At 31.0% G+C, this 12,960-nt stretch overlaps 2 protein-coding genes across 8 annotated transcripts; both read left to right on the top strand.

Annotated features, from left to right (window-relative positions):
• Positions 1 to 3,678: 3,678 nt before the first annotated feature.
• LOC106757541 (membrane-anchored ubiquitin-fold protein 6-like) lies at positions 3,679 to 4,460 on the top strand. Its single transcript, XM_014640210.2, has 3 exons — positions 3,679 to 3,880; positions 3,966 to 4,136; positions 4,227 to 4,460. The coding sequence occupies exons 1-3, from the start codon at positions 3,748 to 3,750 to the stop codon at positions 4,280 to 4,282; spliced, it is 360 nt and encodes a 119-aa protein (XP_014495696.1). The 5' UTR covers positions 3,679 to 3,747; the 3' UTR covers positions 4,283 to 4,460.
• Positions 4,461 to 7,692: 3,232 nt separating this feature from the next.
• Positions 7,693 to 12,519, top strand: LOC106757827 (zinc finger protein CONSTANS-LIKE 13). Of its 7 annotated transcripts, XR_002667367.1 has the most exons (6): positions 7,693 to 8,356; positions 8,937 to 9,074; positions 10,067 to 10,326; positions 10,726 to 10,837; positions 11,846 to 11,972; positions 12,382 to 12,519. XR_002667367.1 is itself a non-coding variant. In XM_014640649.2 (5 exons), exons 1-4 carry the CDS (start codon positions 7,817 to 7,819, stop codon positions 10,820 to 10,822), a joined length of 1,035 nt encoding a protein of 344 aa, XP_014496135.1. In that variant the 5' UTR covers positions 7,693 to 7,816; the 3' UTR covers positions 10,823 to 10,829; positions 11,850 to 12,228. The 7 variants fall into 7 exon arrangements, 6 of the variants coding, with proteins under 6 accessions (XP_014496135.1, XP_014496131.1, XP_014496133.1 ...); XM_014640649.2 differs by lacking the exon at positions 12,382 to 12,519 and having other exon boundaries at positions 10,726 to 10,829; positions 11,850 to 12,228; XM_014640645.2 differs by lacking the exon at positions 12,382 to 12,519 and having other exon boundaries at positions 10,726 to 10,829; positions 11,846 to 12,228.
• The last annotated feature ends 441 nt before the right edge of the window (positions 12,520 to 12,960 follow it).

The following is a 12,960-nucleotide window of genomic DNA, read 5'->3' as shown; positions in this document are numbered from 1 at the left end:
GTAAGCTGCATGCTAATTGACCAAACACTAACAGCCAAAGAACCCATTATGGTTTTGCCTGTCTCAGTCTGCCCAACCACTACATAGGTCAAACTCAACCTTCCTGTCATATTTTGCCCATCCTTCTCATGATACATGATACTTAACTTCATGTATTCTATAGTGAAGAAGAATAAATAATATAAACAACCATAATGTCATCCAATTACAAATTATCAAATATAGTAACTTTGTTATCTTATATGATGACTACTTTAGTCAAAATAAAATTGATTTCTGATCTGTTAAACATAAAAAACTTTTACCATCAGGGTGTTATGATTGTTACACTCAAGTAAAGAAACATTTGAAACTTTGAAAGTTGTTTTTGAGGGGGGGAATAGAATATTGAGGCAACATGTAGAAAAAGAAAAAATATTGTGCTGGCATTAACTTTTCCATCTCTTGGCGTTGTCCACAAAATTAAAAGTTAACAGGGAAATTCCCGTCTTTTTCTGATCTAGTGCTATGGATTCTTCAACTTTATCCCACAATAAAGAAAGGTATTACATTCCTCACCTTTTATTTATCCTGTGTTTATTTTTATTCCCTTCTTTTTCCCCCCCACAATCATCACTCAATATTTGAATTATGGGAAACCATACTCTATGCTTGATCCTGCATGGTTACCAAAACTTGAACCAAAGTCACAGCAAGAGGTAGTGCCGTGAAAGTAATCCTGCATTTATGCAAAAAATAAGTTCTTCCGTAGGCATACAAACGTAGCTTAGTATCTTGTTGAGGAAACTTATGCTTATCAGTTCCAAATATATTATCAAAGATATCTAGTTCCTGAGTTGAATTGAAGAAGTAACAGAAGTATAAATATAATACAAAAGCTTTGATTATCACAAACTGAATACAAATTATACCAGACTAAAAGTAAATAAAATTTCTGCCTTTTGGAAACAGGAATCAAATCAACTTTCCTAACCATGTCTTGTAATATTGAATTTCCCAACTACACGTGAATTAAGATTGACTGTCAGATTGTGATAGTTGTGCTATGGTTTGAAATGACATCTATGGTTTGAAATGTTTCTATGTTAAAAAAATAACTTTAAATCCGATTCAATATCACAAAATTAATTTTTAAAACGAGGTTTTTACTTATTTATATACTATAAATTGATCCCATTTATTTATAGTAAATGTGAGATTCCAACATTCTCTTCAAAAAAGATATACTAAGATGAAGAAACTCACTTGAATAGAAGATTAGTGAGATTTCAAGTATGAATCTAAATTCTAAATTAGGTAAATATGAGAAATTTCAATGAAAGCTCGTGTTTTTAAGGTTTTGAATATGAAGTTAAGTTGGCGTATTGAAATTATTGGGGTCATGGAGGAAAACCTGGGAATGTTTTGTTCTTGTCCCATGAACTTTGTCTTTGACATCAATTTGGTCTGTAGATCAGTGAGCTCCATGTTCAAAGGTTTTAAGTAAAAGATACATCAATTTCATTCTTCTGTTCCTAGTAAAAGCGGTCTTTCTATATAACCTCTATTACTTATAATGTGGCTTAGATGTTGAAATTGGAATTTTTTTCTAGAAATTTTAAGCATTATATTCTGATGGCATATTCCAATGCAATGATGACTGTAAAGTAGTGCCTAATCATACTAAAAATGTATACACGGCCTACAAGGCATGAATCGAATGCGTAGACAACACAGTACATTTGGCAAGCCCACTTTACTTTCATAATAACAAAACAACAATCCACGACCATTTACTTTTATTGGACAATGATTGTGTTATTATAGAACATAAACAAAGATCTTCTCGTTTGGTTTAGATAAGCATCATAAAGCCCAAATGGCGAGGATAAAGAATTCTTCTTTCATTGATATTTCTATATCTATTACTAACCTGTTATAGATGACTCATTGGAATTGGAAGTCTCACATCGACTAGAGATAATGCCAATTTATAATATATAAGTGAGGTGCAAATTTCACCTTAAAAACTGGTTTTTTGGAATTGAGTTAGGCTTAAAGCTCACTTCCTAACAGAATATCAAAAGTCATAATTAGTTAGGCTTAAAACCCAATTTCTAACAATTGGGACTACAATGTTATAGAAGAAATCATGTTATAAAACCATACTAAAATATTATATGATATAGAGGTACGAAGTTACCTCAACTATTGTTTCAACCACCTTAATGAGCATCCTTTTTCATATCATGCATTTTAATGAACAAAACATGATAACTTTGAAAGAAATTTCTTTGTTGCGATCATTTTCATATTAAGTGATTTAATGTTACAAGATTTAACTTAATATATTATAAATAATGATATTTTATTGAAAGTAAAAATATATAAAATAACATTAATTCAAATATTTAGGTAGAGTGGTTTGATGTTTTTAAATTTTAAAAATTATTTTAATATCTATATATAAATTGTAATTAATATTAATTATTAATTTAGTTTCATTTTAGATATGAACAATATTACTCAATTTTTTAAAAGATTAAAATTAAATTGAGTCAAAATTATAAATACAAGACTAAAAATTACAAATATAAAAAAATGCCATATGATATTGACCCTATAGGAACAAAAATAACAATATTTTTTTAAAACAAAAATTAAAAATAATACAAGCTAACATGTGGCATGTATAAACACGATGTTAATGAAAATTTAACATAAATAACCTAATTGAATAATTTTTAAAAACTATAAAACTTAATTGCATTAGAATTACATGTTTTTTTTTTTTGAAATTTTCAAATAAATTAGCGAACCAAAAAGTGTAATTAAGCTTTGTTTTATTTAAACCATCATAAATTATTTTCTTTATAGGTATTTGACCTTGGTAATTTTATAAAACTAAAATTAAACTGAAAACGATACAGTTGAATAGGTTGACGAGGCAAAACAGATGTGGTGCATAAGCAATGTATCTATAGATTTGGTCGTACAAAATAAAAATAGATGACCTTTCCTTCGTGATTTCTCCGATAATCATTTAGGAATTGTTAATCCTCTTTTAATCACACGACACAAATATCTAATCCTCAAAAAACATGTCCTAAAGAAACAAAACCAAATCAACAAATCTCTCTCCCTTTTAAATACACTATCACTTCTCACTCATCTTTCAATTCTCGTTTCTTCATCTGGTATCGTCAATTCCTTAAACTCTCTTTTTCTTTGAATTGTAATTTCAAGAAACCCAAACTACATCCAAATTAAGTTACTTCCATGTTCATATTCGATTCTTTATCGTTCCTCACTTTAGGGTTTAATTTGTGTTACTTATCATATAATGTCGCACTTAGCCCAAATTTTAGGAAATTAAACAATTATATATGTATGAATCACTCATTTTGTTATATTTCTATCGTTTTGCTTATGAAATTTGACGTGAATCATGAGCGATCTATATGAATTTCATCTCTCTCTTTTTTTGACCTTAAAAGTTCTTATATGGATACAGATGCATATGTCTCTTATACGTTGTCTGGAGAATTAATTGGATCGTATGACGTGTTCACTTGGTTTTATTAGCAAGCTTGCTATAAGAAGAAAATTTTCATCAAAGTTCGCAGGTTGGTTTCAATTTCATTTTGTTTATGTTTTAGAATTTCAATTTTTTTGTCAGTAAAAACTTATGATATACTTGTCTTTCCTTCCAAGTTTAATTTGTGGGTAAAAAAACAGCAAGAGTGACAGAGGTGAAGACAGGTTGTGATGGCTGGTGAAGGAGAAAATATTGAGCTTAAATTTCGTATATATGATGGAACTGATATAGCACAGAATTTCTATTCATCATCAACAACCATTGCTACCCTTAAGCAGAAGCTAATTGCTGAGTGGCCTCAAGGTTTGTCATTTTATATACAAAACATATTTTAACAATGATTTGATCACTTAGAATATTAACATAAAAATGGTTGAAATGTGTACAGGTAAAACAATTACACCAAAGGTAGTAAATGACCTAAAACTCATACATGCCGGTAAGATTTTGGAAAACAACAAAACTCTGGCTGATTCCAGAATAACATTTAGTGACATCCCTGGAGGTTTTGTTACCATGCATGTTGTAGTACAACCTCGAACCACCAAAAAGAAAACAGGTTTGTTTATATAGTTTCATAAGTATATGAGTTATTGATAAAGATGATAATGTTTGTTTTCTATTCATAAGTATGTGATTACCTTTGCAGAAAAGAACCAAGAGGAGAAACAAAAGACAAATTCATGTTCATGCATCATTGTTTAGTTTCCCATGATGAAGTTCCTTTTTACAATTCTTGTGGTTATCTTTATTTACAACATATGTATGGCTTTGTCAAATCCTTCTGGTTTGCTTATTTTCATGGTGGAATCAAATATTAACATTGTAAAACTGTAACCTCGACAACTACAATAAAAGTGTTGTTGTATGAGTCCAAATTAGGTGCCCATGATTATTCCATGAATATGCATAATACAAATGTTACATTATTAATATACATTTACTATTTTCCGTATGTTTGGACTAATTGGTTCAAGTAGTTATTTTACATTGTTTTGAATTAGTTTAACCTACTACAAAGAGAATCACTTTTTTTATCTAATCGATCACTTATGGGTATTTTTGTAATTTTTTTAAAACTCACTCGAATTTACTAAGCATATTTGAGTAATTTTTTATGGAGACATTTTTAAAATTACATTGACACAATTTCACTAAAAAAACTTGTGTTAGGATGGTACAATTTTTTTTAAGTCGAGGTCGTGTAATCTTAATACATTTTAAATTGAAGTTATGAATGAGATTACTTTAGTTAACTTTTAGTGAAAATCATGTTATGATTTTGGTTTAAAATGTTTTAAAGTAAAGTTATTATATTAATACAACTTTAATTCAAAAATGTTTTAACTAGAATTATAATATCTTAACACGATTGTTTTTCTTACTAAAATTATGTTACCATAATACAACATATTAAATATCTTTCAAATTTGTCTGTTTCAGTAATTTTTCTAAAAAAATAGACCAAAATATTTTGCATTACTTATCATAGTAAATGGAACAAATTTAATAACTCTGTTTTATATGTAATTGATTTTACAAATATAAATATTTGTAGAGCTAATTTGTGAACAAAATTACAAATTATTGTTATCTTTTTTTCACTGTTTAATCAATTTTATTATCAAGTTAAGTTTAATTCAATTTAAACAATTTGAATTGATTTATTTCTTTCACTTTATACCAAAGTAGTACATAAATTTATTTTATCCTTCACATATTAGCTTGTTAATGTACAATAAAAACAAAATAACAAAGAACAATAAAAAAAACTCCACTAAATCATGAAAGAAATAGCATTATAACTTTATAAAACCAATCCACGAACCAAGAGACATGTGTTATTTTTTAGAAAATGATATTTTAACACCATTTTTTGACACCATTTTGACATTGCACATGTGTCAAAATGTGGTTGGACGATTTCAAATTAAAAAAACAAACTTTGGTTTTTCTCTTCCAAATATACCCCTGCCTCAACTTTTTTAATTTGAAATCGTTCAACCACATTTTGACACGTGTGCAGTGTCAAAATGATATCAAAAAATGGTGTTAAAATATCATTTTTCTATTTTTTATAAGTAAAATTACATACAATTTTGTTTCAGGTTTGAATAGATGACATTTTAAAATAAAATCTAAAAAGAATTTTTATTTTTCTCTTAATTTGTTATGTTGTTCTATTAAGAATATTACATTTAGCTTTATTGATTTATTTTTAAATGACAGTCATCACTTATTTTGTTTTTAAAACAGGCACTTGTCTCCCTTTAATAACATATATTGTTTCGCTCAAATTGTTAAATAAATATTTACTTTTTTTTTTTTGTATTTTTCATAAATAATACTCAATTCTCTTATATTTTTACATCCTTTTCCTAAACTAGATTATCTATCAAATAAATTAGCAAACATAGTAGTTTAACTCACCTTTCCTAAAAAAATTACCTGTCAAAGAAATTTATCTCATTACTTTCCTGGTACTTTCTTAAGAAATACCCATAATATATATATATATATATATATATATATATATATATATATATTAATTTAAACAATTTTATTTTAAAAAATAAGTTTAGAACAGAAAATAAATCTTAAAATATAATATAAACAAAATTACATAAAAAAATATTAGTCTTTTAAAAATAAGTTTACATAAAACTAATATCCGGAATAACAAATTTAACACCATAAGGCTAAATAAAAAATATAAAATTATATTCTAAATAATTATTCAATTGCTAATATTTTTTATATTGTTTGAATAAACATATTCTTAAAAAATATTTAAATAAAACTTACTGTAAAACAATTTTATAAATCACACATCAACTCACTGATAAATGGATGAGTGAAATACGTGTTTGCTATTACATTATTTTTATTTTTATTTTATACTCAACCTTTACCTATGTTATGTTGGCTCTTGCTGTTCCACGAAAAAACTATGCGAACTCAATAATAATAATCCGATATCAATTTATGACGGATAATGATACTTAAAAGTAATATTTTTTTACAATATATAAACATTATTTATATATTATTACTTGGTTCATGATAATATTTATTATTATTATAATTATTTATAATATAATTTTAAACCAGTATAAATGATATTTAAATACTGTGAAAAAGATATTATCTCCATTTAAGATACATATGAAATTTCTATAAATTTCCTAAAATTTTTTAAAAATAAGTTTTCAAAATGTCGTAAAATGAGTTTGTTCAGGTTAAAATTATAAGAAGATGGATTTTCATAAAAGTAACCATGAAAAGAAAAACATTATGGTAGTTATATGTCACATCAATGAATCTTTTCCAAAATTTGATAATTTCGTTATTACTTGAGTTTATTGAATTTTTAATAATTGTAAAATGAGAGAGTAATTTTTATAAATAACTTTTTTTTAAGAAAAAAGTGAACACAAGTTATAATAAAGATAAATAATTAAATCATAAAACTTAAAAACTTATAATTTTGATCTTATAACCAAAACAAATATATAACTAATGATCATAATTTTTATTTTGCAGAGATGTGAGGTTTGGCATCCCAGAATCCTTTGGAGAAATCGGTTTGTTTTTCTTTACTACTTTGACTTGGTCTGTTCTTTTAACAACTGTTATAGTCAAAATCCAACTTTCAAAATCACTAGATTATATTAATAACAAAGAATCAGTGATGAACTACAGAAAAGATCTTTTACTTTGATATTTAAATTAACACTTTTTGTTAATCATGACCGTCCCTGCTAGAAGTATTGAGAAATTAATACGTATGGGTCCCACTCTCTTTGGCAAATATCTCTATCAAATCAATTTTTAATTAATAAATTAACCATCAACCTCTTTACATGGAAACTGGCAATTAATTATTCTAATAAACACTACAAATCAAACGTTCAACAATGAGTATGACTGGACAACCTGCCTAATTAAATGATTATTATTTAATTTAAGGAGATAACACAAATAGTTTATATGAAATCCAAAAAGACTAGTTTAGTCACAATCACAGAATTTCATTTCAAAAGGACAATTTTTCTTTAAAAAATAAATAATAAAAGTGAATTATCAAGTAGTTCTTGATCTCCAAGAAAACAAACAATGAATATCCATTCATCCATTCAACCATCCTACAAAGGTTTCTCTTTTCTCAAATCTTCCAACACCTAATCCCAAATTCTTCGCTAAACCCTCACTCACAAAACTCATCAGCCTCTCGCAGCCATGACCGCTGAAGCGCCGAAACCAGCGCGACCCTGTGACTACTGTGGTCACTCTATGGCGGTTCTCTACTGCAGAGCCGATTCAGCCAAGCTCTGTTTCTCGTGCGACCGCGAGGTTCACTCTACCAACCAGCTCTTCTCGAAGCACACGCGGACGCTGCTCTGCGACGCATGCGATCATTCCCCTGCTACCATACTATGTTCCACCGACACCTCTGTTCTCTGCCAGAACTGCGACTGGGAGAAGCACAACCCGTCGCTCTCCGATTCCCTTCACCAACGGAGGCCCCTCGAAGGCTTCACCGGTTGCCCTTCGGTCTCCGAACTTTTATCCGTTGTGGGGTTTGGAGATCTCAGCAAAAAATCGCTGCTTTCTTCGCCTCAGGGAAGTGTCGCTGATGGGTTCCTCGGGTGTGAGATTGAAGGGTTTTCGGATTTGTTTGTTTGGGATGCGCCTTCTGTCGTCACGCTTGATGATTTGATTTGTTCTTCCGCTTCTTCTCATAGCTTTCAGGCCATGGAAGTTCCTCCGCTGCCTAAGGTACTTACATGTATGAATTATGGAGGCATAATTGCTGTAAAAAGAGCGACTTTTTTTTAGAGTTTCGATCTCGTCAAGTTCACAGGAATCAAGATCTGCAGCTAGTTTGATAATTGCGTAATAATGGAAAACTCAATAATCGATACTACTACCATTTTAGAGTTTTAGTTTAGAGGGTGAATAGTTTCTGCTAGCCCAACTCACAATAGACTCGACAGATATTATCAACATATTGTCCGATGTCGTCTAAGAATTTGGATTTAAAACTTACCTACACAACATTTTGGACTTGTTACACGTAAATGTGAGATCTTTTGTTCCCTTGTTTGGGTGCTGGAAAAATAGAAAATGCAGTGGAGAGTGAAAAATGTATTTGTTTCGAAAGATGCAGGATCTTGTTTTCTGAACTTGGGATTGGTTGGTGGAAGAGTGAAAAATGTTAAGAACGTTTTTTTTTTTTTTAAATTTAGTTGTGCTTGTCTTATGGGAGAGTGGATGATTCGGATGTCAAAGTAGACATTGAAAAGCTGTGTCTATTGCTACAATTTTTGACTTGTTCAGGGTATTGTTATTGATTCAGAATCGTAAGGCTGCTTGTGGGCGACACAGAGAAGAGATTCTTAGTCAGCTTCGGGAATTGGCCAAATCCGAGCCGTTGGATCTTGAACAATATGTGCAACCAGGAAACCTGTCCTCGGCTTTTGAAAGTGACGTGGAGGTTGATATCTATCCTTATCATGAGATAAAGCTTTTACTTCACTTGTTTTGTACTTGTGTTTTCTAGTGAATGCTGGTGCTTGATACCTCATGACGGGTTATTTGTTTTTTCAAACCGTGTTATGCCTGTATGTATGCTTATGTACAAGGGATGGGCTTTTTGTGTTTCTAGATTAGGTTTGCTTGTTTTTTAGCCCTTTTTATTTTTCATATTGAATTTATATATGAGAATTTTGTGGAGGATATATTTGAATTTGTTAAATAGGAAGTTAACTGTGATTGTTGTGAGTGTTCAATTCGCATAAATTTTTCATGCAAGATTAACCTGTGGGGTAGTACGATATTGGCACTAATAGTCCGTGTTACACGATAATACAGTTGATCCGATGAAAATAGTAGTTATGCTGAATGAAATCTAGATGAATTATTGCTGAAAGGGTTTCATTAGCAGATTCTCCAACTTCTTGTAAGATTTATTGGATGGGAACATGACTGATGGCTTGATTTAGTCAAACATTTGACTGGATCTGGTACGAGGATTTTGCTCTTGTAAAATGAGAATAATAGCGAAATATGACTTTTCGGGTAGTTAGGTTGCATGTGTTGTGATGATGGGTCATGAATCATACTCTGAAAACACTTTAATTTTGACTTTGACTGGAAAAAATCTCACATCATACGTTTTTACTTATTTTGAAATTGAGCTCTGTTTCCCCTAGAGAAATTATTTAAAAATCTGGCATTCTTCTAATTTTGAATTCCGATTTGCTTTTGTGATAAATCTTGCAAAATCAATCGCCAGCAACATATATCTTGCTTTCTTATTTCCTGTGCCTGGCCTTGGTCTCTTGTCTTATGGGCAAGCTAGGTCGTTAGGTTACTCTTCCGTACCATTCAAAGATGCCTTCTTCATTGTGCATGGTGTATGACATACCTCCTGAAATTATTTAACTGAAAAAATGATTGTGCTGCCATATTGACTGTGTATCTCAGTGGCATAGAGAAAGGAGTGAGCCTATGTATCAAGTTGTTCCTCCTGACCCATCATTGAGAACTTATACTGAAGAAGTTCCAGTTAAACAATCCACTTCTGTCGGGGAAACTCACACCTTTGGCGACAAGGGAGGGAATCCATCTATTTCTCTTAACTCTGAAACCCTACCAACTACTCCCAAAGCCGGTGCATGTGAGTTAACTAGCCAAGAAAGAGATTCTGCATTGTTACGGTATAAACAGAAGAAGAAAACAAGAAGGTATTACTATCACAGCATCTTTTGCTTGCTCTCTGTGTGTACGTTAGAGGTATCTATTTCTTAATTTGTAATGCTTGCTGAGCTGCCCAATTTCTCATGTTAAATTCTCACTAGACCTTCTCCCAAGTTTTTACCCATAACATGCATTGTTATATGTTTGTATAAGTTATTTTCATTTCCAGTTTTGCACAATACACGCTTTAAATCCTTATACAAATCTTTTATAACAGTGGACACGAGTAATTGTTGGATATAGCTTGAGAGATATCAAGAATTAGTCATTATTATCTGACCGTTTCCACCAATACGTTGATTTATTGACTGAAAGACTTTTCTGGAATAGTGCTCATATTATTTGTTAGATTATTAAATTGACATACTTTTTATGGAAAACAACAGATATGACAAGCACATAAGGTATGAATCACGAAAAGTTCGAGCAGAAAGCAGGGTGAGAGTCAAGGGTCGATTTGCTAAGATGGAGCGGGAACACTAAAATCATGGTAGGCTGGTATGACACCATAACTATAATTCCCAGCTCAAATCACATACATTATGTAACACGTCTCTTGTATGTTGCAAGTGATGCATCCTTGGATCCAGAGCTAGGATATTATATGCAGACATTCTCTTGCAATATAGTTGGCACTAGTCTTTTTACTATTCCCTTTGCACCATAATGATTGCACCTGAGGTAGACGAATAGGTGCAGTCTGCTGTAAACCAAAATCTAATTCACTGGGGTTTTTGGCCTTGAATCGTGTTTGGAGAGTCTCTTGTGGACTTCGATTTTTGTCATGTTGATTATTAAATAATTGATGAAAAAATTTAAGGTAAATTGCGGACTCCTTAAATTGGTATGAACAGGTGTTGAACATTACATGGGAGCAAGTGAAAGCAAGTTATACTTTTCTTAATGTTTGGATATTCTGAGAATGTGAAAGCTGAGGTATAACACAGCTGACAAAGTGCTACCTAAGGATTTGTAACAAGAACACCTTGTATCTTCTGCAATTTCATTGTTCCTTGTTTTGCCAAGGGGGATATGTTACTGTATCTGAACTCAGCTCAGTCTGCAAGTGTTTTCCCACTTTTAAATTTCTCTTAACGGAATGTACTTTCAAGTAGTTCTAGAACAATAAGTACTGATTCAGCAAAAAGTGTGCAAATAGAAGTGTTAAGTGTACATGCAAAGGACTCAAACTGTCTAATTTATCAGACTAATTGTCTGGTATATACTGAAGTATGTGTTGCTGAACAGCATTTAGCTCTAATAATCTAGGTAAGCGATAGAATCTGTTCTGTCTTCATGCATATTGCCAGGTTATGTATGCAACTTTCAGTCATAATTTAGTCCATTGGCAATTTGATTGAATGCAAAGTTCTTGTCTTCAGGGAAACCTCGCAATATTAAAAAAATTTTGTATGTTTTGATCTCATCTTATAAATCTGATAATGTACTATCGTCTCTTCATTTCCATATCATGTCTACTTAAAGCATTGATATCGTGTTGGACAGATAGCTTTAGCATTTGAAGTATATACGGAGCAGAAAAGATACATGGAGGAGTTATTTTGCGGGCTAACGCCTCTTCTGTGGTTTTAGAAACACAGTAGCTTGGATGATGTTAACTTTCCAGCAAAATGTAAGCTTGTACTAATGTTTTTCCTTGTTACTCTTTAGAGAAATGCTAAAAACACATTCTCTGACGCATTGTTTGTCCTTGTAGAGGTGTGTTTCTAGCACTTTTCTAACTCTATGAATGCTAAAATGATATAGGATGTAGAATGTTAATTGTTGACATTTCTCAGATATTTACGAAAGTGTGAGGTGTATATACCAAAATAAAATAAATAAAAATTGCGTGAATACTACACATCAGTGAATAATACCTTGGAATATATGCCGGAATGATATTGCTTGGACGATCTATTGTTTGTTTGTTTTTCATTTCCTTTGACAAAAAATAAAATAAAATCTTGGTATGTTTTCACTGATATGGTCATCTCACATCTAATCCATCTTGGTACTGTTTATGTTTATGCCTAAAAAAGGTGAAAGGAAAGTCCGAAGCTTGAGCATCATTGAAGAAAGAGGTGATACTATTGTGCTATATTGGTTTTAAATCTTTGAACTAGCTAGCTAAGCATAACAAAGAAAAAAAGGAATATATCAAGTTGTCTCAGGAGCTGCCACTAACTGCTATCTAACAATTTGTACGCACTAACAAACAGGTAATTGTAGAATGTGTCTTGCAACAAGGCTCTTGATTAATGGAAATTCCGAAGTTATTAGCATGCAGAGCAGATAGATCAGACAGTGTAAAAATAAAAAAAAATAAAAATAATAAGGAACATAAATAATGCTGATATTAGTTGCAGATGATGGATTGGTTGAGTTATGATTGCATTCATGCATGAACTGTGAATGGTCGTGGTGGTCCCTGCACGCTTTGGTCCCCTTGGCAACTTCTTCATCTATGAAATATCATACGGAATTAGCAGCCAGTTAGGTCACTTTCTGACGCTTCTGGAATATCTCAATGGTTTATTTTCACCTAAAAAATCACATTCACTAATGACATGAAAAAGAAAGCAAAGGAAACATAGGATCAGTGCTTCATATGGGCGTTG

Source organism: Vigna radiata, chromosome 3 (assembly GCF_000741045.1).
Source record: "Vigna radiata var. radiata cultivar VC1973A chromosome 3, Vradiata_ver6, whole genome shotgun sequence".
NCBI classification, from domain to species: domain Eukaryota; kingdom Viridiplantae; phylum Streptophyta; class Magnoliopsida; order Fabales; family Fabaceae; genus Vigna; species Vigna radiata.
This window is presented reverse-complemented; position numbering and strand designations above follow the sequence as displayed.